Raw genomic sequence first — 25,086 nt, 5'->3', positions numbered from 1 at the left:
GCGCCCCAAACATCTCCATTTCTAACAATTTTTAAAAATTGTGTATGCAGGGGTGCCCGGCTGGCTCAGTCAATAGAGCATGCGACTCTTGATCTCAGGGTTGTGAGTTCAAAGCCCACGTTGGGATCCTACTTAAAAAAAAAATTGTAAAATTGTGCATGCATTAAAAATAAAACACTTAGGTAAAAGGCATAAGAAACAACCAGGAAACCAGGAAATGAGACATAGCTGCCTTTCCTTTATCACCCACCCCATAGTATGAATGAACTGACCTTGAAACTTCGGCCTTTGTGGTTCTCTACGTAAGGATTATAACATAACATTTGAATTTCCTGCTTGTTGTTGACTTTGGGTTAATTCCATTCTTTATATATTTTATTTACATCTTAGAATATTGTCCTCTGCACTGTAATTCTCAGTCTGAGGCACCAGATTTTTTTCAGGTCCTGGACATAGGAATCTTTTATGGGAAAGACCCGAGGATGGTAGTAGACCACCAGACTGAGGGGTTCTAGCTAATGTTCAAGGGGCCAGGGGCGCCTGGGTGGCTCAGATGGTTAAGCAACTGCCTTTGGCTCGGGTCATCATCCCAGGGTCCTCGGATCGAGCCCTACATTGGGCCCATGGCTCAGCGGGCAGCCTGCTTCTCCCTCTCCCTCTGCCTCTCCCCCTGCTCATGCTCTCTCTCTCTATCTCTGTGTCTCAGAGGAAGAAATAAAATCTTAAAAAAAAAAAATGTTCAAGGGGCCAAAGGGAAAGGTTGGCAGAGCAGTTGGTTTTACTGCCACACTGAACGAGCTGCTCCTGGCCACTGCTTACGGGGTGGTGCCCATCATGGGAGCGGCTGCCTGCAGTCTTATTAAATTGGATTCAGAAACTCCCGTGATCCATATAATTAGTAAATAAGTAGGCTTTGGGGATTTATTCATGCTAAGCTCTCTCATAGGAGACTAATCTACAAACCAGTCTTATCTATTCATTGGGCAACTATTTGCTGAATGCTTATTCTCTGCTCGGCGCTGGGCACTATAGCGGGACAAAGCACAGTGTGGGCACTGCCCTTGTGGTGCATATAGTCTGGTGGGAAACCACACAACGAGTAAGTCCTTGTGGACTATGGTGGTAGTGATGGGAAGGGAGAAGCAGGGGGACTCAAGATACATTTTGGCATGGAGTCTGCAGGACTTGCTGACGTGAAGGCTGGAGGAAAGGAAGATGTGAGACAGGGTGGATGGAGAGGGAAGCTGGTGTGGAAGAGATACCCAGATGCCAATGTTTTAATGTTTATTGGGAGATAAGACCAAGTTGAAATTCAAAACTAATTATCCACAGAAGAGATGCCCTTTGGGGTATGTAGACTCCCCAGGAGACAAAATAATTTGTCTTCAGCTAACTGAAGATGTTAAGGGCATATTACTTAGATTTCTATCTCCCTTAGCCGTTCTAGGGGTAACACATACATAGTACAGTATGGTGGTGAGTGGGAGCTCTGGAGCCAGTCTGCTTGGGTTCAAGGCTCAGTTCCTACAATAACTATTCTCTTCTGAACATGATCTCACTCCCTTTATCTGCCCACGTATTTGCCTCTCTTCCAGGGTCTCCTAGCTAGGTAAAGGTTCCAGTCTGTTTCTTCTTGCTTAAGCCAGACCCTGGGAATCATCAACACATTCCTGGCCTGCACCTTCCGGGTTAAATCATTCGTGAGGATTTATCTAGCCTCTCCACACCCTTTGATTTTGTCCATTTCTCTCCACCCCCACTGCCCCTCTCTAGTCCAAAATACTATCATCTTTGGCTTGAACACCTAGTAATTGATGTTCCCGCAGCCCTCCCCCTGACCCAATCTGTTCTGCGCTGCAGCCGCCTGAGTGATCTTTTCAAATATATCTCTGCCCAAATCTCTTTAAAGGCTTCTTTTATCCTTTAGATGGCCTATAGAGTCCTAGATATTCAGGTCCCTATCTATATTGCCAGCTTCATCCTAAATCATCATCTTATAATCACTATAAGCTTCATTTGATTTTTTTTTCACTGCAGGACCTAACCTAGAAGATTCTGTCTTTAAACCACTCCCTATTCCCCACACAGCTAGTCAATTCCATGTCTCAGTTTAAAAGTCACTTCTGCGGAGAAAATGTCCATGATTCACAGATAAAACATCCCCTTGCTTTTCTCCTTAGTACCATTCGTCTCACTTGTGATTACTTTTCTGTGTCTATCTGTTCCAGTTCACTGTGAGGATTTCTTTCTTTTTGCTTCTTCTTATTTTTAAAGATTTATTTATTTATTTTAGAGAGAGAGAGAGAGAGAGAACGAGAGAGCAAGGGGGAGGGGCATAGGGAGAGGGAGAGAGAGAATCTCTAATGGACTCCCCACTGAGTGAGGAGCCAGACACGGGGCTCTATCCCAGGACATTGAGATCATGACCTGAGCCAAAAACAAGAGTTGACACTTAATGGACTGAGTCACCCAGGTGCCCCTCTTTCTTATTATTTTTTAAGCAGGCTCTCTCCCCAACGGGAGCATAGGTTTCATGCTTACTTCTGGATCCTGATGTCTGGCCCAGGGTCTGACATAATGTTTGAGACTAGTTGTTGAACATAAAGAAAAAAGAAACAAATACAGATTCCTCTGTATTTTAAGAAGCTTTTCAAACCAAAAGCAAAAAGGAGACACCAACAAACAACTGGGACTAGTTATCTTTCTTCCTCTAGACACAGATTGGTTACATAACTAAGTAATTTGTATATTAACTCTCTTCTGTCTTCTTCTGTTTTTGCCCTCATTGTAATAGTCATCTGTGTCGCTCTTCTCTTAAACATACACATTCAAAGCAGATCCTAATTCATAAGTTAAAGAGAATTTTCTGACTGATTCAATTTGCCACTGGTTCCTTCTTGATGAACACAGAGCACGTTGAGAACAGAAAGGGAGCTTTCTCCACAACGGACTACAGAGAATGCAGCTTCTGGGAGGATTTTCAGCAGAAACTGATCAACAATGGATTCTTGTTTGCGTCTTCCACAGAAGTCTTGCCCCTGAGTTTGGAGGCTCACTCCACGTTTGGTCTAGGAGCCCCCGCTGTCCTGACTTGCTCATGCCCCACAGCGGCCCAGGGTCGCTGACCTGCTGAAGGCACCACCACGGTCCTTCCCTTATGTGCCAAGGGCAGGAGCCGCAGTGCCTGGAGCCCACCATACTTTTAGGGGCCCCCAAAAAAGGTTTCAACTTCTTTTAAAATCAAAAGAAAAAAAAAAAGAACTTTCACATCAAAGAAACTATTTTAATATGGTAATATTTATATGTCTGTCCTTATACTAATGCAGCCTTAAAGTATAATTTTTAGTAATTTTTTTGTGGAGAAAGGGCCCTATGAAGGCAGGCGTGCCTAGGGCCTGTGAAGACCTTTCGGAATAAGGTGGGGTCAGTCACTTTGCCCTCTCCTTCTGGAGCCAGTGCATTGTTTCAGCCTTGCTTTCCCGCCCCCCCCCCCCCCATCATTTTGAGTGTTTATTTGGATTTCCTCTCGAACCTTCCTCATTGTTCTAAAGTACAGGATATGACACCGCTCAGTTACTAGAATGACTTCTATAATATCCATGACTAGAATATAAATATCCAAACGACTCCACATCGTCAGAAGCAGACAGTCCTCTCAGCTGGGGCAGGCTCTCCCCTGCGGAAGCCTCTGTGGTCCCCCTGCCGGTCTGACGTGAATCCTGTCACCAGGGTGGGTGCTGGGTGAGGCCCAAACCTTGCCGGCACATCCTGGGCCTAGAAATGGCGCCACCAGGCTGCGCCACTGTGCCCTGTCCTCTTGGCGTCCCTCCGCGCCTGGGGACGCTGACACCACAGGAAGTTTTAAAAATAGCTGATGTCCGAATTATCCAAGAACAAACAGAAACGATTTTTGCTTGGCCGAAAAGGGCAGTTTATATCATAAGAGCGGTTGAGTTGCCAAAACCGTTCCCTTTCGAAGCAGCCCCAGACACCTCCCGTGTGATTTTCTTTTTCTTTCCTGTCACACATTTTACCAAAACCTGGGGAACTTCAAACCCCGTATGATATGCAGTTTTATAGTCCTTCCAACTGCTTCTGTCTGGGTCCCCTTTCCTGGCCTCTAGCTTCCCTCCTTTCTCGTTGTCAGGGCTTCTGGCTTCCCTCGGGGCTTTTCATTCCCCACTCCCCTCCTAAATGAAATCGGAAAACAAGGGGAAGGGAAGCCTAGTAAGTACTGTATCCACGCTGTCCCTGTTCTTACGGAAGACTCTGTGTGGCGGAGGGATTCGCAGGCGAAAGCTGCTGGGCTCACAGAAGCTGATGTTCTCTGCGGGGAAAGTGCTGGCCGGGCGCCCGGACGCCTGGGTTTCTCTTCTTGTTTCTTGTCACCTTGCAGTGTGACATGTCTCTTTACCGTCTGGACTCGAGTTTCTTTCTCCTTTGTCAGACGAAGAGCACAGCGTTCCCACAGGTCTACCGAGCACAGTACAGAAGGAGGAAGAGCCAGAGTTAGTTTGGGAGACTTTCTTCGGGATAAGTCAACTTCTCCTTATCCCAACGAGTATTATCCGCTTCGGAGCTCACCCAGAGTGGCCTAATTCCCAGCCCTGGGAAAACAGAGAGCGTGGGGGCTGTAGGGGCGCTGAACGGAGAGCTGGAGTGCCTCAGACTGTGTTGGCACAAACACAGGCTGATGGAACCGATTTCAGGGAGACCTGTGGTCTTAATACAGAGTGTGTCTTCTCTGCCTTCCTTTAACTTGGAGAAATGATATAAAAAGACCGAAAGCCCTAGTGTATTCTGCAGGAGGTGATCTCAAAGCTAGAGACAACCTCACTCCCTAAGGAAACAACCAGCAAAGTTCCTTCTGCTCTGCCATCTTACTTGATCCTGATGTTTCGCTGGGTTGTCATTCATCCAGGTAGCGCGGATGGAGCATCCATTCTGCGTCGTCAGGCTGTATGCTTAGAGCTGGGGATAAGAAGATCATCTCTTGCTTCTTAGAAAGTTTCTCTTTCCATCCTTTCCTCACTACAGTCTGTCACCATAAAAGAGTTAGAGTAATATTTTAAATAGGTAGATCCTGTCACTTCCCTGCTCAATACCTTCCAGTGGCTTCCTTTTGTATTCCGGATAACATCCAACCCCAGACATTTTTTTACTGCAGGGTCCCGCAGGGTCTGACTTGAGACTGCTTCTCTGACTGCACCCTACCTGTTTTTGTTGGAGACACCAATGTGATTCCTAAATCAGGGCCTTTTCTCAGCCCTGATGGTGGTGGTGGGAAGGACCTCAGGCACACTGAGTTGAGCTGATAATCCTCAGTTCAAGGCACATTGTCATCAGAAGCCTTCTTTTGCTTTGTATATGTATTCTCTTTTAGTCTCAGTTCCCCAATTCCCAATTTTATCCCAATTCCTCTGGCTCCACAGATAAACAATCTCAAATGTCGAAAGTGTATCCTTCTGTGTATGTGCTCCAGCAGAAAGTGATATTTTGTGGGCCTATATGGTAAAGGTACGTGACTTTTTGTATACTCTTCTCACTCTGCACTAGGTTTTTGAGATCCAGCTATTTTGTTATAGGCATGTTTGCTCACACTGTGAACACATTTTAACTAGCCACTCTCCCAAGAATGGATACCACTTGCCTCCAACTCCCCATCTCCAGAATAATGATGTAGGGAGCACCGCGACACCATGTGAGAACTGCATGCTGGACCACAGGAGTGTGCTTGCTGGGCACAGGGCATGCAACATAAAATAACTTAATTTGCCTTAGTAGTGGCAGATTGTTTTCCAGAACAGCCTCATTGGCTGCACTCCCTCAGGCCTTTGCCCTTGCTATTCCTTTAGTCTGAAATATTGTTTCCTGGGTTCTTGAAGGGACTTCCTTCTTCTCATCAGGGAGGTCTCAGCTCAACTATCACTGCTTCCCAGAGGCCTTGCGCAGTCTCACAGTTATCCCCACAACCCACTCTCCCCAGGTTACTCTCCATCATTTTTATTTCCATTTGTTACATCGTAGCATTTTTCACAATTTGACATTATCTGTGATCATTTATTTATTATCTGTCTTCTCCACGACAGCAGGGGATGCTGTCCTGTTCACTAGGCATCTAGCATAGCCCTAGCATATGGTAGGCTCTAGACAAATATTATTGAATGAATGAATGAAACAAAATAAATAAATAGTATTGTGATATCAACCTGTTCAAAGCTCTATGGTTAGAAAACCAAGGGACATAACAGGTATGAGAGGTGGGGAAAGTTCTTAAAAGTATCCTAAAAGACAGATAGGAGGCCCACGTCATCAGCCCCTTCTGCATTCAGTTCTACAAGTCCACACGTTTATATCCAACCCCCGCCTTTTTTTTTTTTTTAACCAAGTTTCCGCTAAACCACACCCCTAGGGCCGACAAATCCCATCAAGCCCGCAGGGGGGCGCCCAGAACATGGTGGCCGATGAGAACTAAAACTACATTTCCCAGCATCCCGCGCGCCGCCGACCCACTTCCAGAGTGCGCGGAAGACATGGCGGCGCCCGAGGAGCACGATTCTGCGACAGAGGCGCCTCAGCCGGCGGTGCAGGAGGAGGAAACTAAAACGTTTAAAGATTTGGTGAGCATGGAGGACGCCGGCTTTTCTTTGTATTGCAAGCACCAGGCGTAGGCAAATTCCGGGTCCTTCCACCCTGGCTGGTGGCGTACAAAGGCAGCTGGGGCCTAGTTTGGGTTTCCTTCAGAATTTCCGAAGCTTGGGTTCGGACGCTGTCCCTAAGCGTCTGGGTTTGAATGGTGGGAGGGCTGCCCGTCCCTGAGAGTCTCCATTTGCGGTTTTCTCCATTTTGGTGCGGCGACGTTTGTATTTGCCAGGAGACTACATGCGGCCTCCCCCGCCCCCCCCCCGCCGCCGCCGCCAAAGTCCTGGGCTGCGGAGTAAGATGAAGGGGTTTGGATCCTGACCCAGTCACTTACCAGGGGCACGTTGTTACCTCGTCGTGCCTCACTTTGCACATCTGTAAAATTGGGGGTACTAATAAGTACTTAATAGAATTGTGAGGATTAAATGAAATAATACATGGGAAGAACTTGGCTTTATCTCTTTGAGTAGAAAGTGTTAAGTCTTGAGGTACTATCTCAGTGCTCATAATTAAAGAGCAGACCGCGTAGGCTCACACTTTTTGAATCAAAGGGGAAGGAATGCACATGTCACCAGCAGGATGGCTCTGACAGTCATTTAATTAGCAGGGAGGCAAGTGTCTGTGTGTTCTTCTTTCCTAAAATTTGTTTTTCTGAATTCTAAGGGTGTGACAGATGTGTTGTGTGAAGCTTGTGACCAGTTGAGATGGACAAAGCCCACAAAGATCCAGATTGAAGCTATTCCTTTGGCCTTACAAGGTAGGTTGAAAATTAAATTAAATATGTGGCTCAATACAGGTTCATTATGACGTTATACTCAATTAAATACTTACCTTTTTTAAAGATTATTTATTTATTTATTTGACACAGGGAGAAAGACAGCGAGAGCAGGAACACAAGCAGCGGGAGTGGGAGAGGGAGAAGCAGGCTTCCCCTGGAGCAGGGAGCCCGATGCGGGGCTCCATCCCAGGACCCTGGGCTCATGACTTGAGCCAAAGGCAGACGCTTAATCGACTGAGCCACCCAGGCTCCCCGATACTTACCATTTTTGAGAGCTGTTCTTGCATACTTCGAGTGATATAAAAATATGGCCACTAAAGATACAAAATTTGTGGCTTATCGGTTTTTGAAAAAGTAATTCTCTTGTTCTACTGAGATTACTTTCTATAAGGAGATTTGTTGTCTGCAGCAGGTGCTGACTTCAAGGAAGCACTGGATTAAAATGTACTAGCAAGCAACTTGTTAGAAATTATGAGTCAGGGGCGCCTGGGTGGCTCAGTCGGTTAAGCGACTGCCTTCGGCTCAGGTCATGATCCTGGAGTCCCGGGATCGAGTCCCGCATCGCGCTCCCTGCTGAGCAGGGAGTCTGCTTCTCCCTCTGACCCTCTTCCCTCTCGTGCTATCTCTCATTCTCTCTCTCTCAAATAAATAAATAAAATCTTTAAAAAAAAAAAAAAAGAAATTATGAGTCAGTAAGTGCAGATTTACATAAGGGTGCCTGGAACATCTTTTAGTATCCAGAGGAGTTGAGAGCTCTCGCTTTGTGGGACATGTTTATCAGATTTGCAGAAGAATGGCTAACAAGTTGGTTGATGGCTAGTGGGACCAGTACTAACAGGATGAACTTTCGTAGGTATAGAGGTAAAGTCCTGCTCGTAGATTCCCAAAGCCCAACTTCACAGCATCAGGGCTGATAGGAAAAGAGACCTAGCAATGTTAACTGAAATTCATTAAGATCCTTAGAGAAAATGAATGTAATCTTAGCTACATTAAGATTTTTTTTCCCAGAAAAAAAAAAATGTGTCAATGTATCTGTACATAGAATTTAACCCCCCCACCCTGAATTCCTCTGCCACATATCCCAAGTTAAGAACTCTTGAACTAGCTCCAGAGAGAGAAAAAAGTGCCTTGTACTGATTAGAACACATCTAGAATATTATGCTTAGTTCTGGGGACCAGTTTTGAGGGACCAGCTGAATGGCAGTGAATGTGGTATAATATCAAGAATACAGGTGCCTGGATGGCTAAATGGGGCACCTGGGTGGCTCATTTGGTTGAGCATAGGACTCTTCGATTTTGGCTCAGGTCATGATCTTGTGGTCCTGGGATTGAGCCCTGTGTAGGACTCCATGCTCAGTGCCCAGTCTGCTTCAGATTCTTTCTCCCTCTACCCCTCCCTGCGTGCGTGATCTCTTTCACTCTCTCTCAAATAAATAAATAAATAAAATATTAAAAAAAAAAAAAAGTCCTAAATAGTTAAAAGAGCTGAGTGCATTAGGTCTGGAGAAGAGTAGAGTTGGATGGGATATGATAATTGGCTTCAGTGATTTGAAGAGCTGTCATGTGGAAAAGTAATTAAACTTTGTGAAATTCCATTTGTTCCTTCCATAAATAGTAAGTATCTAAGTGTAAGGCACCAGAAGTTAAGACTTGGCCGTCTCTGAGAAGTTGGGAGTCTAGTAAGGAGATAATTGAAAATCTATTACAAGATGAACAGGGGCATAAGAAAGTTACATTCCAAGTGCACTGATGGAGGAGAATAGATTATTACTCATTGGAATGGATTAGAGAAAACTGACTTTATTTTTTGGCTGGGAAGGTTGGAAAGACATTTGAGCTGAACCTTGAAGACTGAATAGGATTTAGACATTCATGTCTGATGGGAGGGGAAGACTTTTTTAGGCATAGGGAACGGCATGAAAAAAAGCTAAGAAGGCTGGAAAGCACGGGCATGTGTGGAGGCCTGCAAGTACTTAACAGAGAATGGGGGAAAGATTAGTAAGATCGTTGGGGCCAGATTATGCCGGACTTAAATGCTGGGTAAAGGAATTTGGTCTTTGTTTCATGGGCAGTGGAGTGTCTTTGGAGATTATTTTTTAGCAGGAGAATGAAATCCTTGGAGTTGTATTCTTGGACTATTAATCTCATAGCTTTGTAAGGTAGTTTAGAGATGAGGGACCAGAGGCTGGGGACCAATTAGGGTATTGTGGTAATTTTGGCAATAAATAAAGGGTAGGGTAGTGGTAATGAGAATGAAAAGGAGAAAATGATAGAAAAAGAGTCATCATGATTTTATAACCAGTTTATTAATGGAAGGCAAGGGGTGGGGAAATTGAAGATTATTGCCTGTGTGTTTAGGATATATTACTGTGTGTTTAGGACATATTACATATTAGAACATATTAGGTGTAAAAAGGAGCATAGGAGGAAAAATAATTCCAGGGAAGAGGAGTTCAGTTGGAAATAATTGATTTCAGGCATCAGAGAGAGAGAATTAACTAATGCACAGTTGGATTCTGGGGATTAGAGCTTGCTTACGAGGCCAGAACTGGATGCAGACATCATGTCCAAAGGGAAGTAGCTGAAACTGTGGACATGGGCGAGGTTGCCACATAAGGTCAAGAGGTGGTGGAGGCTCAGTAGAGGGTTGAAAATCATGAGTACAATTTCATACAAATTAGGTGAGGAAGAGTGTTCCAGGGAAGGGTTAGTACACACTTTGAACTTGTTTAGAGAGGCTAGGGTAAGGACCGCACAGGTAGGGAAGAAGTTTCAGCAGTGAGAGCTACTGGAGCTGCTTTCCAATAGCAAAAAGAAGGGCTGGTGCGTTCCGGCATTTTCCTGCTTACCCTACAGCAGGTGTCAGAGGAAGGAACCCAGATTAGGTGGTGGTAATAATTCTGAAATTATTCATGTTTTCAGTAACAAGTTTGTATTGAATGCAGAGAAAATAAGAGTCAGTGAAAGATTACCAGGAACTGAGTAATGTGGTTGACATAATCATCATGGAAAAAGTCTTTATTCTTATTCTTGAGTTTATCTCATTCTAATGAACAATTTATAAATGCTTCATTAAAAAAAAAAAAACCCTGTAGATGCTGGCCCTAAGCAAGAGATTTAAATAATCTAACAATGTTTTTCTTTTTTCTTCTATTAAATGAACTTTAAATTTTTAGTTTGAGTACTAATGATGGTGTCAGTTTCAGAGTTGATGGAATTCTGGGCACATCCATTGTTCTTAAACCTTATAACAATTCTGAAAGGTAGGAATGATTATTTTATTGGTGAAATTGAAGGTCAGCAGATTAAGTACCTTGGCTAGAGTCACATAACTATTTATTGGTGGAGCTAGAATTTGAATATAGGATGTTCTAGCTGAAAAGCCTGTGTTCATGGCCATATATCACAGAGTGTTACAATGGAGAGATCAAAATCTTTTGGTGGTTTTGAGAATGCTTTTCTTCCTATTTGTTTCATGTATTAAGTTTATTTCTAATTCAGAGATCACTCAAAGTCCTTTAGGAATTTCAGACAGTTTTTGAATGGCTGTCATATACCAAGCAGTTTGTTAGGTATTGGCAGTGTGACCAAGGTGAATGAATTTATTCTGCTCTTATGGGGTGTGTATTCTACACAGACACTACCACTGCAAGGGCTTAAGGGTTGTGAGGGGACGAAAGGAGATAATAGAGAAAAATTAGTCTCACAAAGCGAGTATTGCTTTGAGGAGATGATAAGAGAACTGCAAGCAGTGCAGGCCTTTGCTGGTGGCAGTGGGCGTCGCTCACAGCCACGTGAATCGAGAGACTTAAGCTCCTTTACTTCTTTAAATCTTTCTTGTATACTCCTTTTTTCCAAAATTTTAAGATTTCCCCTGACAGAAAAGGAGGACAGGTCCCACTCTTTTTGTTTTTGTTTTTTTCTTGTTCCGGAAGGCATGCTTTACCCCCGGCGGCAGGGAGTGCAGAATCCCCCCAGAGTTGGGGAATAAAAAGCTTTGGAAGCCCGTAGTTCACAAATAGGTGTATGCTGTTGCAGTTCATTGTCACTTACCCTACGACCAAGAGGAACATTAAAGTTAGTAAACGAGGGAGAAATTTTACCCCCATATTGTTACTTGTTTTTGTGACCTTAACAAAATTAGCCCATTGTCTGGTCTGACTTATAATTCGTATCTACACCTGTACTTCTATATGGAAAACATTGATGTTACTATTAGAAGGGTAAAGGGTAGCATTCGCTAGACCGTGCTGTTGTTTGATCTGGCATGGCCTTTCCTAGTTTAAGTGATTAATGTCTAAGAGATGAATATTGAAAAGCCTGTTCTCTTCTGTTTGAAATCAGTCACTCTCCTTTCCTGAAGCCCTCATTCTCCTCAATTTCAAGTCAGTATTGTCTTCTGTCTTTCCAGCTGTTCTTTCTCAGTTTATTCTCGTTCCTTTTTCCTTGCAATGTTAAATCTATCTTCATCCTTTTTTTCTCACTCTAAAACACTAGTAAGATTTCTCATGCAGTCCTGAAGCTTGAACAGTCTGCATCAGTGAATCTCAGCCAGTGCTCATCAGAATCACCTGTGGAACTTGTAAAACAATAGAGATTTCTAGACCTACTGAATCAGAATTTCTACATGTGTGACCTAGGTATACACAGATGTAAAAATCTCATGGATTATTCTAATGTGTCTGCCCTTGGGGGAGCACCACTGTTACGATGCTCATGGCTCCCATGTCTCTGTTTCTAGTCTACACTTCTCTGCTGAGCTCCGAACAAGTATGTCCAACTGGTTTTTAGATATTTTTCTCTGAGCGTATGGCGTAAACCTCAAGTTCCCTATGTTCAAACCAGAGTCATTGTTTTCCTCACCAGAACTAATTTTCTGGAAGCCCTTATCTCAATTTGTGGTCTTCGAATTTCCCAAGCTAGAAACCCACGTGTCAGCCACATTTCCTTGCACGACTTTCTACATCTCACTTGTTTGTGGCCTTACTGCCTTGCCTCAGTTCAGACCACCATCATAACTCTCCTGGTATTGTCATTGAGCTCTCATTTTCCTGTGTGTTCCGCATTCTGTCTGTTTGGGTCATTTTAGGTCATAAAGAAGAGAGTCATGTTCAGCTAACCTCAGGGAAAAGGAGTTTATTGTAGGGTTAATCTCGAGGTAAGGAAATCTCAGCAGTTGTATACAGTCAAGGAACAATGTGAGCATCAACTGGTGGAGGGCATTTTTACTAAGAAGCATTCCCAGGGGGTCCTGTTCAGCTGTAGCCAGCCAGCCTAGAGATGGTGGTCTTGCTTTGGGAGTTAATTTCCAAATCTTATAGCTGTGGCTTGATTGGTGATAACAAACCCCGGGACCTCTTCTTAAGGGATTGCTTATGGCATTCTTCCCTCAGAAGAAGCAATGGAAATGGCCTGTTGTGTTGAGCTCTTTGGCTCTTTATGCCATCAGGCCTAGGGTTTCTCTTCCTAAGGAATAACATTGATCATGATGTTCCCTGCTTAAAATCCTTCAGTTCCTCCCTCTTAAAGGAAGACATCAAAACTCCCTAGCGTGGCTTATGAGTGTCCTTTCTAGCCTAATTCTTCTCCCTTTCCCCTCCTTAACACTTCTGTGTTCCGGCCATATTGCACTTCTCATTCTCCCTGCACGTGCTGTGTTCTTTAAAGCCTCCATCCTCTGTCCTCATATAGCAGTGTCCTTCCTTTCTTTCTTTACGTCCAGATTTAATTTACCCATCACCTCTGTTAGCCTTTCTTGACTCCTGTGGGCAGTAAGTTACTCCTTCCTTTGTGGTTCTCATTGTATTTTGGAGGGGCCTATCTTTTAAAGTCCTTAGCACATACCATCTTTGTGTATGTCATGCCCAGATTTTGAGCTTATCTAGGACGAGACCATGTCTTCTGTCTATTCAGCCTTCCTCTCCCTCCAGTACATCAAATGTTTATTCTTTGTCTCCTTTGTGGTCACATTGGGTCATTGTAGAAAATATGGAAATAATGTAGAGAGCATTTCTTTGCTTTTAGATGTTTTCTTTTTCTTCCTAGGTCGTGATATCATCGGGCTGGCAGAAACTGGCTCTGGAAAAACAGGGGCCTTTGCTTTGCCCATTTTGAATGCCCTGCTGGAGACGCCTCAGCGTTTGTTTGCGTTAGTTCTCACACCCACTCGAGAGTTGGCCTTTCAGATCTCAGAGCAGTTTGAAGCCCTGGGGTCTTCTATTGGTGTGCAAAGTGGTAAGTGTCTGAGAGGAAAAAAATCACAGAGTTTTTTCACAAGTTGAGAATGAGTATAAAAGAATAGAAGAAAGTATTATCAACATGAGTTCATTGACCTTAAGAGCCAATTTGGTATTTTAGCTTTGGGGAACGTTGTACAGGAAGAAAAATTTAAGTAGAAATCTAGCACTGGCTTTAAAAGATGTTCAGTGAACTATGGAAAAAATAAAGCCTCTCTCTTCTATATTCTTTTTATTTCTCCAGCTGTGATTGTAGGTGGAATTGATTCAATGTCCCAGTCTCTGGCCCTGGCTAAAAAACCACACATAATAATAGGTGAGTAATTGACAAAGGTAAAAGGCACTGGTGATGATGCATTGAAGAAAATTGACCGATATTGGGTGTAACTTGTTTGTGTGGAAAGAGTTTGAAGAAAGGATTTTTGTGACCCTGTTTAATTTTTTTAATTTCTGAAATTTGGGGGTTGGGGGAGGTGGGGTGGTTGGTAACTTTCTTTTTTGTCCTTGTTCTTAAACACCGTCTTTCTCCTCAACCTTTCTTGATAGCAACTCCTGGTCGATTGATTGACCACTTGGAAAATACAAAAGGTTTCAACCTAAGAGCTCTCAAATACTTGGTCATGGATGAAGCAGACCGAATATTGAATATGGATTTTGAGACAGAAGTGAGCATTCGGTTTCTTTCCTCCTCTTAGGGCATCTCAAGTGCCCTGTTTCAAAATTTGGTTCATTGCACACCTGCTTTATATGGAGCCCTGTATCATCATCAATTAATTTAAACATCTCTGCTGCCTTTTCTCATTCTTGGTGCTCTTCACATTGTCAGTGCCTCTTTAGAATGTAGTTTGACTTTGATTTCAGACATGAGAAGTTTCAGCCAGATTTCCCTTCCATTTCATTTGATTTATACCTCTTTCATAGACTTTGAAATATCTTTATTTTTCTGTCACCATAGCTGACCCACTCATCATAGTTTACTTAGTTGATGAACACTTTTCTTGACTTTTCTCTTAGATTAGCTCGACTCTGATTTAAACTTCTTTTCTCTGAATGGCATTTTTAAAAATAGCATCTGGTATGGTATCAAAAAGTAAATATTCAGTAAATTTTAGCTGAATTGAATTGAATTTTTGAGTCGCCAGATTCCCACAGTGATATTTACTCTCTCTCTCCTTCACAAAGAGTATTTGCAAGTGTCCAGTCTAAATGTTATATTGGTATCCTTTCTTCTTTGTGCCTTAGGTTGACAAGATCCTCAAAGTGATTCCCCGAGATCGGAAAACATTTCTCTTTTCTGCCACCATGACCAAGAAGGTGAAATTTTCTAGGACTTACGTTTTTTTCTTTATTAAGTGATAAATAAAAACAATAACAATAATAAAAATAGAGTATTTAAGAATCAGTGTACTACTCCCAAGTTTTCTTTCTGTAGGTGCAAAAACTTCAGCGAGCAGCCCTGAAGAATCCTGTGAAATGCGCTGTTTCCTCCAAATACCAGACAGTTGAGAAATTACAGCAATATTATCTTTTTATTCCTTCTAAATTCAAGGTAAAGTGTTTACTTTGATCATTCCTGCCTCTCCCTCTCCTTCCTAAGCAAAGCACCTGAAAGTGTGTCCACTTTTGATTAGCTAAGAGCTGTGCTCCTGTTTGTTTTAGAGCGCTTACTGTGCTTCTATTTATCACTGATAAAGTCAGACATTCCGGGAATTCATAGCATGCTAAACCACAATAATGATGTAATTCCTTTCCAGCCCCATTCTTGAAGTAGCTTTTCTTTTGTCTACTAATTATGTGGCTTCTTTTTTATAGGCAGGGACCCTAGTTTTGTGCTTTGATGTAGGGACTTTTCCTGGTTGCTCAATACAAGGAGTTGTGTTTGACTTTAGGCTGTATGTGAGATTCGTTGTTCACAGACATGATAATGCTGCTTTCAGGAATGCAAAACTGGCAGCTGGAGTCTGGAAAATTGAGAAGCAACTATATATAGGCTTAGTCTTTTACATAATTTATATGCCCAGGACTCCAGTCTTTTCTTCTAGGTTCAATTACTTACATTGTTTTGGGTTTGTAACTTAGGATACCTACCTGGTTTATATTCTAAATGAATTGGCTGGAAACTCCTTTATGATATTCTGCAGCACCTGTAACAATACTCAGAGAACAGCTTTGCTACTCCGAAATCTTGGATTCACTGCCATCCCCCTCCATGGACAGATGAGTCAGGTAAAGATTCTTTGGTGTCATTAGTAGTGAGCTGGTGGCATGAGAAGGGTAAACTTTATAGCAGTAGATCCATACAAAAACAACATGAGACATTAATTTATCTTCCCAGAATTATTCAGATTTTTATGGGCTTTAAAGTGTTGCTTTGGATGCCTCCTTCCTTCCATGATAGCGAGAGGCTCAAATTGGAATATTCCATAGTTATTTATCTGCTATGGAAGCTCTTGAGTTGATTTATTCAGCCCTCTAGTGGTAATAGTGATTCTTTGGTCTCAAAAGATTTTTAATAAATTATTTTTCAACTCTCTGTCATGTTAAATCATCCTTATCTCATGTTAGTATTTTCTAGCCTTAGTCTTAAATATTTTTTGTGTTGCTTCCATGTTTCCTTTTGACCTGTGAAGTCCAGTCTGGATTTAGGGGGAAACATCCTTTTGAAAATTTCTGTCTCTGTTCTTAATTTAGTGTGTCTATCAAGATAGACACTAAATTCTAAGATTCCTTAGCGTTCCAAGATTAAAATTTTTTCCATTTCTTTTCATCATCTCAGAGCAAACGCCTAGGATCCCTTAATAAGTTTAAGGCAAAGACTCGTTCTATTCTTCTAGCAACTGATGTTGCAAGCCGAGGTTTGGACATACCTCATGTGGATGTAGTTGTTAACTTTGACATTCCTTCCCATTCCAAGGTGAGTCCTGTCGCTGACCTGACTTTCTAGTCCCAGAGTATATTTCTTTCTTTTTTTAAATTGAGGTATAATTGACATATAACATTAGTTTCAGTTGTACCACGTAATGATATGATATTTGCATATATCATGAAATGATTGCCACAAGTCTAGTTAACATCTGTCCCCATACATGGTTACGAATTTTTTTCCCTTGGGATGAGAACTTTTATTTATTTTATTTTTTAAATATTTTATTTATTTGAGAGAGAGAATGAGATAGAGCATGAGAGGGGGGAGGGTCAGAGGGAGAAGCAGACTCCCTGCTCAGCAGGGAGCCCGATGCGGGGCTTGATCCCGGGACTCCAGGATCATGACCTGAGCCGAAGGCAGTCGCTTAACCAACTGAGCCACCCAGGTACCCTCCTTGGGATGAGAACTTTTAAACTGTACTCTCTTAGCGGCATTCAGATGTGTGATACAGTATTATTAACTGTAGTTGCCAGGCTGTGCGTTACAGCCCCATGACTGACTTATTTTGTAACTCGAAGTTTGTGCTTTTTGACCCCTTTCACCCAGTTTATTCACGACCCCCATTATTTCCACCTTTGGCAGCCACCAGATCTGTCCTCTGTATCATGAGCTCAGTTTGTTGTTGTTGTTGTTTTCTTTTTAGATTGCACATGTAAGTTAGCTCATACGGTATTTGTCTTTCTCGGACTTATTTTCACTTAGCATAATGTCCTTAAAGTCAATGTCTGTTGTTGCAGATGGCAAGATTCAATTCTTTTTTATGGTTGAATAATATTCCATTGTAGCCAAAGTGTATTTCTTCTTTTTTTTTTTTTTTTTAAAGATTTTATTTATTTATTTGACAGAGACACAGCGAGAGAGGGAACACAAGCAGGGGGAGTGGGAGAGGGAGAAGCGGCTTCCTGCTGAGCGGGGAGCCTGTTGTGGGGCTCGATCCCAGGACCCTGGGATCATGACCTGAGCCGAAGGCAGATGCTTAACGACTGAGCCACCCGGGTGCCCCTCTTTTTTTTTTTTTTTTTAAGATTTATTTATTTATTTGAGAGAGAGTGAGTTGAGTGGTGGGAGGAGCAGAGGGAGAGGGAGAGGCAGACTCCCCCCGCTGAGCAGGGAGCCTGGTGTGGGGCTCGATCCCTGAACTCTGGGAGTATGACCTGAGCCGAAGGCAGACACTTAACCAACTGAGCCACCCAGGTGCCCCCAAAGTGTATTTCTTAATGGAGTATTCTCTGCCCCTCCTTAGTCGCAATGTCATTTTATTTATTTATTTATTTTGTCCTCAGTTAAGTATCAAAAACTGGGAAAGCTCTTGATTTATTCATTCTCTTTATCTTGCACGTGCTTGAAGATGTGATATTAATAAATGTGAAAGAAGGTAGCCAAAGAGAGGTATTGGGTGCTTACAGCCAGAGGGGTAGGTGCAGCATATGCTGATCTTTGTCAGTCTCATTTCTTCAGGATGGTAAGCTCTTAGTTCTTAGCGTATCTCAGGGTTTCTCAGCTTTGGCACCATTAACGATTTGGGCGAGCAGATTCTTTGCTGTGGGGCTGTCCTTTGCATTGTAGGATGCTTAGCTGCATTCCTGGCCTCTACACACAGGTGACATTGTGACAACAAGATATGTTTTTTGACATTTCCAAATATTCCCTGGTGAGGACAAAATTGCCCCCAAAACAACTAATATCTATTGGCTTTGTGTTTAACTGCTGTCTCATTTGATCTTGACATTGACTCTGAGTTTGGGCATGCATTTCTATCCTGTTTTATAGAGAGAAACCAATTCAGAGAGACTGTGTGACTTGGAGACAGTGGTGTAGCTGGTAGGTGGTAAGACCAGAACCATAATCTAGGTCTGCCTCTAGATCCAGTGCTGTTTTCCTCTAGACCATGTGGATACACTTTAGATTTGTCTTTCTGTAAAATAAAAGAAAAAAAAGTCAATTTAGTGCTGCAAGGAGAATAAAAAAGAGGAAATAGGGGCACCTCGGTGGCTCAGTGGGTTAAGCATCTGCCTTCAGTGTGGGTCATGATCCCAGAGTCCTGGGATCGAGCCCCATGTTGGGCTCCCTGCTCAGCAGGGAGCTTCTCCTTCCCCCTGCTCATGGCTTGCTCTCTCTCTCTCAAATAAATAATAAATAAAATCTTAAAAAAAAAAGAGGAAGTAGATTTATCTCAATCTGTTGCCCAATCCATTTTTCCATGTTTCAACACAAGTCTATTTTCTTTCAAAGATTTGCGGTAAAACTACGTTCATAGTTTTTTGTTTATATTTTATGTAACTCACATTTACACTTTTTGTTTCAGGATTATATCCATCGAGTAGGTCGAACTGCTCGAGCTGGGCGTTCGGGAAAGGCTATCACCTTTGTCACACAGTAAGTGAATTGACTTTAGGGGCAGAACCATGGAGAGAAAAGAGCAGAGCTTTGGAGCCGACTGACTTGGCACCTGACTTTGCCATTTGCTCTAATCGTCCCTTAACCTCCCTCATGCTGTTTTCATCATTTGTAAAATGGAAATAATACCTACCTGGCAGGGTCTTAATGAAGGTTGGTGATACACATGTAGAAGATGTAGTATGGTGTTTGGCACACAGAAGCACACAAAGAAACCCCTGCTGTTTTTTTCAGCTGCTGAAGCTGGAGCGCAGTGACCTTTCCCTCAACTCAAAGTATTAGAATAATTATTCTGGTTTTGTTTCTAAAAGAACAAATTTTTATGTAGCCAGGGTTTTTCTGGGAGTAAAGAATACATTGGCCAGTTTCTAGTGGACTGTACAGAAGATGGCATGTAATCATTATTCTGAAGAGGAATAATGGATTTGGTAGTGTTTAAAACTGGCTCCCGTTGCATCATATCACATAATGTATACTTTTGGAATGGACAGACATTTGCATTGTCAGCCAACCAAAGCCATGCCAATTTTCCTTCTTCAGGTATGATGTGGAACTCTTCCAGCGCATAGAACACTTAATTGGGAAGAAATTGCCTGTGTTTCCAACACAGGATGATGAGGTTATGATGCTGACAGAACGTGTGACCGAAGCCCAGAGATTTGCTCGCATGGTATGCAACTTATTTTCTCACCAGCTTAAATGCAAACAGTGTTAGCTGTGTGCTAGACGCTGTTGTATGAATCCTCCTAACAAACCACGGGAACTCAGTATTATTTTAATCCAGTTTTAAGATGAGCATACTAAGGTATAGAGTTGGTAGGTAATTTGAATAGGAGTTTGGGCTCAGTATGACCACAGTGACCACATGCTCAGCCTCTCTTCTGTGTTTCACATGTAGCAAGAAAACCTTCGGATTGGAGATCAGAAGACCCAGCTGTGAATAGGACATTGTGGGTTTGGACAGTGCATCTAACCTCTCAGAATCAGTTCCTCGCCTGAAAAATTGGGAATAATAATTACCTTGATACTCTACAAGGGTTTTTTTTGGCACCAGATAAGCTAACGTGAGCTACGTAGTTACTAATAGCAGTAATAATAGTGGTGGGGGTGTACAGGAAGATTCTAAAGGAGAATCCTAGCAAGTGCTGTCCACTCCCTATAGTGCTAGTTTGAGGGATAAGGCAACTCTGAGTAGCTAATGTGTGGACTTGTTTTTGTTTTCCTGCTCACGTGGAATTCTTTGGTATTTTGGTTTATAAAAGTATTATATGTACATTGGAAAAAACTTCAGAAAATACAGAAAAGATTGAGATAGCAAAGGAAACATATAAGCCATCCCGCAGAGAGAACATTTGGCTATTTTTCCTTTTTTAGCCATACTTAGATTTTTATCTAATTGTATATGATTAACATTTTTCTGTTTTAACAAATAGCCATGTGATCACTTCTTAATGGCTACAGAGAATTTCCATTATGAACATATAACACGACTTTTATTGGTGCATGTTTATGCTTTTTCACATGTTTTGTATTTTAAGTGGTACCATGTTGGACATCCTAGTATGAATAGCTTTGCATACTTGTTTCTTTTGAATAAGTTCTTAGAAGTAGAATTAATTGTTGGGCCGAATTAATTGTTGGGCATCCGTAGAGAATGCCAGATTTCCCGCCCCTCCCCCCTGAAAAGCTATAGCAGTTTAAACTGTCAGTGATAGTACATGTGGATGTCCCCACACCTTGACCAATAAGAGGTATTACCATTCTCTTAAATCTTTGCTGCCATGTGAAAATAATAGCTTATTGTTTTAATATTCATGTAAACATTTTTGTGTATTGGGATTTTGGTCTTATCCCTTTGCGAATGTGAGGTGTTAGGGAGTTACTTAGTGTTCGCTTTTAGGGAGAGGAGACCAGGATGTGTTACCCTCTGTGACAGTAACTTTCACTCCCATCCTTCCTCTTTTCTTGCAGGAGTTAAGGGAGCATGGGGAAAAGAAGAAACGCACGCGGGAGGCCGCTGGGGACAACGATGACATGGAGGGTGCTATGGGTGTCAGGAACAAGGTGGCTGGGGGAAAAATGAAGAAACGGAAAGGCCGTTAATTTCTCTTACAAAGACTCGATTTCAGCCTTCTGTTCCCTAAAAGGGGATTGTAGGAGAGAATGAAACCTCCTCCGGCAGAGTTCCTCAGACCAGAATCTGTCAGAATGATGTCCAGAACCTCCTCTCAGTACTTGTTCCCCCCTTCTATAGAGCACCATGACTGCAGACTGGCATTTCCAGCGCTGAGGTCAGCTTTGGGTCCTTGGAAATGACCCGAGTAGGATGTGCTCTTCTGTCACTTCACATAGACCTTTTGCTTTTTCAGCTGAAAGTCAAGGACTAGGGTGATGAAACGCTGGACCTGTTATTGTAAAGGGAAGCTCCTCCGTCTGTAAAATGGTGATACTTTAAGCAGTCTCAGCTTGTGCTTCATTAGACCTAATGTGGAATAATAAATTTAAATATTATTTTTAAAAGATTCAGACTCCTTGAAGACCTTTATAGGTTGAGGGACTTTAGAGATTTAAGTAAGATCTTGCTAATAGGTAAGAAATTGCGAGTGGCAGTTATGTGGCAGATTCATTGCTCATCCTTAATTAAGATAAACATTATTTATGATTTAAAAAAATCCACAAAGGGAGCGCCTGGGTGGCTCAGTTGGTCAAGCGACTGCCTTCGGCTCAGGTCGTGATCCTGGAGTCCCGGACTGAATCCCACATCGGGCTCCCTGCTCAGCAGGGAGTCTGCTTCTCCCTCTGATCCTCCCCCCATCATGTGCTCTCTCTCTCTCTCATTCTCTCTCAAATAAATAAATCTTTAAAAAAAAAAGATCCACAAAGGAACAGGATGATGGATGGCTTTGAAAGGGAAGTCCTGCTTAAAAGGAGGTTGTGTTTTTTTTGGTGATGGACCAAAGTTCCTAAGTAAGACTGCAGATTCTGTTAGATCACTAAATAGATTCACTTCCTTGGCTTCTTGTATTAAACACCTGGATAGGAAGACTGGTTTCTTATATAGACTCCCATCCCCACGTAACTAGAGTGAGATCAAGAAGCATCAAAAGTAAGGGTAATTCCAAGACCCAATTTCACCCCCTTGTCATCGATACTCATTGGCTAATACCCTTTCTTTTGTCACCATCTACTGGGTGACGTAACTCAGGAGAAGTAAAGCTGGGCCATCAGCTCCTGGAGAGAGAATAGACCGTGGCTCTGTAGGGACTGGATGGGATAGGGGAGAGTTGATAGAATGCAGAAACAACTGTGAGCTTCATGGTTGTGAACAGTCTTGTGCTCTTTTAACTCAGAAGACGCCTAATCATTTTTGTCAAATGTAACAATTTTATTAGAAGAGGATGTGTCTAATTAACATAACAATAAAAAAATTAAAAAAAAAAAAAGAAGAGGATGTGTCTGGAGTGGCAGAACCAGGGTGAAGAGGTTCCAGTGATGTAAGATTGAGAATGAGTTTTGGCAGAAGAGAAACTTTCCCTATGTATTTTAATGAAAAGTACGAGTTTCAATGATTGTGTTTCTTAGAGTCAAAGTGGTGAGAAGTGACAAGTAGACGTCAGTAAAATTCTCTGTGGTAGTCAGGTGTGGACCGTTGATCGCAGGAAGATCTTTATAAACATAGGTGGTGGGGTACGTTCTGCCACAAATACATCCAAGAGCAATGCCTATGGATAAGAAGGCATTCATAATTAATTGAAATCTAAACACATGGCTTATTCTGTCATTTAGTTTGCTCCACATTTCATTGCTCCTCGTTTTGGTGCGTGGGAGCGAAGGTTAAGTTAGAGAAGTCAGAAGTCAGAAAGAAGGAAAGGAGGAATAGGGTAGAAGAAAAGGAGAGGCACGTGGTTGAGTGGGGCTGTCGTTGTGACTGTCTTGAGTTGTGTGTACCACTGGAGGCTGATGCTTCCTGAATGTCGTGTTTTTCTGATGGGACTCTCCAGGGTGGCTCAGGATAATAGCAACTCTCTCTCTCCCTCTCTCTCAGCCTTTGGGTAAAAGTGAATGGATGGTTGTTGTTTCAGTTCATTGGAGGACTTCAGAAGCAAGCTGACATTGAATTGGGTGGTGGGTGGTGGGTAAGGAAGAGAGACTGGAATTATCCTGAAGGAGTCTGAAGTTTCTAAATAGGTAGGGATCTCTCACATAGGATCCGTAGACACCTGAAGTGTATGCATATTTCTGGGGAGACCAAAAGGGTTAAAAAACGACTGCTCTAAAGCTTAGCTGTTGTCTGTAAAGTACGTAATTATGCTTTGCTAGGATGGGACGGCAGGACACTCAGTGAAGAAACGTGAATGATCCATCTTTGGGCATATTAGGAGGTCCAGACCATAAGCTAGGGTCCCACACAGGATGAGTAAAGATGTTACTGCGAAGGACAGGAGGCACAGAAATAAATAAATGTGATCTGTTAGTGAATAAGGACAGAGCCATGGGTTTGTACCATTAATTGGATCTGTTCTTGTTCTCTTAGCCTCTGAGGCAAGGTTTCGAGGTCTTGCTTTTAAAACCCTAATCGAGGTGTGTGTTAGTTTCCTAGGACTGCTGTAACGAAGTACTATACATTGGGTGGCTTGAAACAAACTTACTGGCTCACGGTTCTGGAAGCTGGAAGTCTGAGATGAAGGTGTCAGCAGGGCCTTGTGCCTTCTGAAACCTCAAGAGAAGACCCCTTCCTTGCCTCTTCCCAGCTTCTGGTGGCTGCCAGCAATCCTTGGTGTTCCTTGGCTTGTGACTGCGTAGCTAATCTCTGCCTTCATCTTTATATAACCTTCCTCATGTGTCCTGTCTCCACATGGCCTTCCTCTGAGGATACCAGCCATTGGGCTTAGGGTGTATCCTAATCCAGTATGACCTCATCTTAACTAATTATATCTGTGAAGACCCTATTTCCAAATAAGGTCACATTCTGGAGTTCCAGGTAGACGTGAATTTTGGGGGGAGATTATTCAATCCAGTATGGACCTATCTTTCTGGACTGCTATGTTGTTTGGGGTTTAAGACTATATGGTGGAATAGAAGTGGTAGATAGAGTTGATGACAAAGAAAGTGGAGAAAAGACAGAAGATAGGTCTTCAGAAATGGTTTAGATGGGTGGAGGCATAGAAGTTTAAAATGAGGGGTGCCTGTCTGGCTCAGTTGGTAGAGCACGTGACTCCTGATCTTGGGGTGGTAAGTTCGAACCCCATGTTGGGTGTAGAAATTACTTAAAAATAAAATCTTACAAAAAGAAGTTGAAGATGATATTCTCTTAAATGAAATGTAAATTATCTTTGCAGTCAAGGTATCAAAGGCTCTAGTTTCAGGAGTAAGGAGGGTGTTTCTGACCTTTCTTCTGTTTCCTTCTTGGTGTAATTCCTTAGTTCTGCTTTCTTGACTTAAGAAACAGAGCCTTCAGCCTGGATGGCTCAGTCAGTTGAGCGTCTGGTTCTTGACTTTGGCTCAGCTCATGATCTCGGCTCAGGTCGTGATCTCATGAGATCTCACGAGATCAAGCCCTGTGTCGGGCTCCATGCTGGAGTGTGGGGCCTGCTTAAGAGTCTCTGTCTCCCTCAGCCACCCCCCACCCCCAGTCTCACTCATTGTCTCTCTCTCTCTCTCCAAAAAAAAAAAATTAAAAAAAGGAAACAGAGCTTCAAAATAACCAACCAACCTCACCCCCTCCCCCAATTGCAAACAATTCCCACACCTAACTTGTATGACTTCATAAAGGAAGTAGCTTACAATAGTCATGTAATGCTGGCCCAGAGATTTCCCCTTATTTCTCATCTGAATCGTGAAGCCACTTTATATAGTATTCATTGTATCATGGCTTCATGATACTAGCTAGTTTCGTTTTATTTTCTGTCTAGAGCTGAAGTGAGATGAGGAAAATATCTCTACCTTATGAAGGCGTCCAAGGATCCCTGTGATAGGGTTTTAGTTGGGCTGGCTATTCCAGACTTAAAGCAGGCCCAGAATTCCATGCACTCTGGAACTTAAGGGTACTTGGAGGGGATACTAGTGGTTGCCAGGAGGGGTCTAGACTCAACTAGCTTATGATGATG

General features: G+C 42.6%; 1 protein-coding gene across 1 annotated transcript in view; it reads left to right on the top strand.

Annotated features, from left to right (window-relative positions):
- DDX47 (DEAD-box helicase 47) overlaps positions 1-21,499 on the top strand; it is an 80,944-nt gene extending 59,445 nt beyond the window's left edge. The window contains exons 2-13 of the mRNA XM_025879735.2: positions 6,390-6,620; positions 7,306-7,399; positions 13,466-13,654; positions 13,901-13,972; positions 14,203-14,321; positions 14,899-14,970; positions 15,089-15,205; positions 15,736-15,882; positions 16,433-16,570; positions 18,888-18,958; positions 19,520-19,649; positions 20,951-21,499. Coding sequence (XP_025735520.1) covers positions 6,465-6,620; positions 7,306-7,399; positions 13,466-13,654; positions 13,901-13,972; positions 14,203-14,321; positions 14,899-14,970; positions 15,089-15,205; positions 15,736-15,882; positions 16,433-16,570; positions 18,888-18,958; positions 19,520-19,649; positions 20,951-21,082 — 1,437 coding nt within the window. The 5' untranslated portion in view covers positions 6,390-6,464 and the 3' untranslated portion in view covers positions 21,083-21,499. The remainder of the gene's footprint in view (positions 1-6,389; positions 6,621-7,305; positions 7,400-13,465; positions 13,655-13,900; positions 13,973-14,202; positions 14,322-14,898; positions 14,971-15,088; positions 15,206-15,735; positions 15,883-16,432; positions 16,571-18,887; positions 18,959-19,519; positions 19,650-20,950) is intronic.
- Positions 21,500-25,086: the final 3,587 nt, after the last annotated feature.

The sequence above is a fragment of the Callorhinus ursinus genome, unplaced genomic scaffold (genome assembly GCF_003265705.2).
Source record: "Callorhinus ursinus isolate GAN/ISIS: 27379988/994484 unplaced genomic scaffold, GSC_fseal_2.0 scaffold27, whole genome shotgun sequence".
NCBI classification, from domain to species: Eukaryota; Metazoa; Chordata; class Mammalia; order Carnivora; family Otariidae; genus Callorhinus; species Callorhinus ursinus.
Note: the sequence above shows the minus strand (reverse complement) of the source record. Positions and strands in the feature narration are given on the sequence as shown.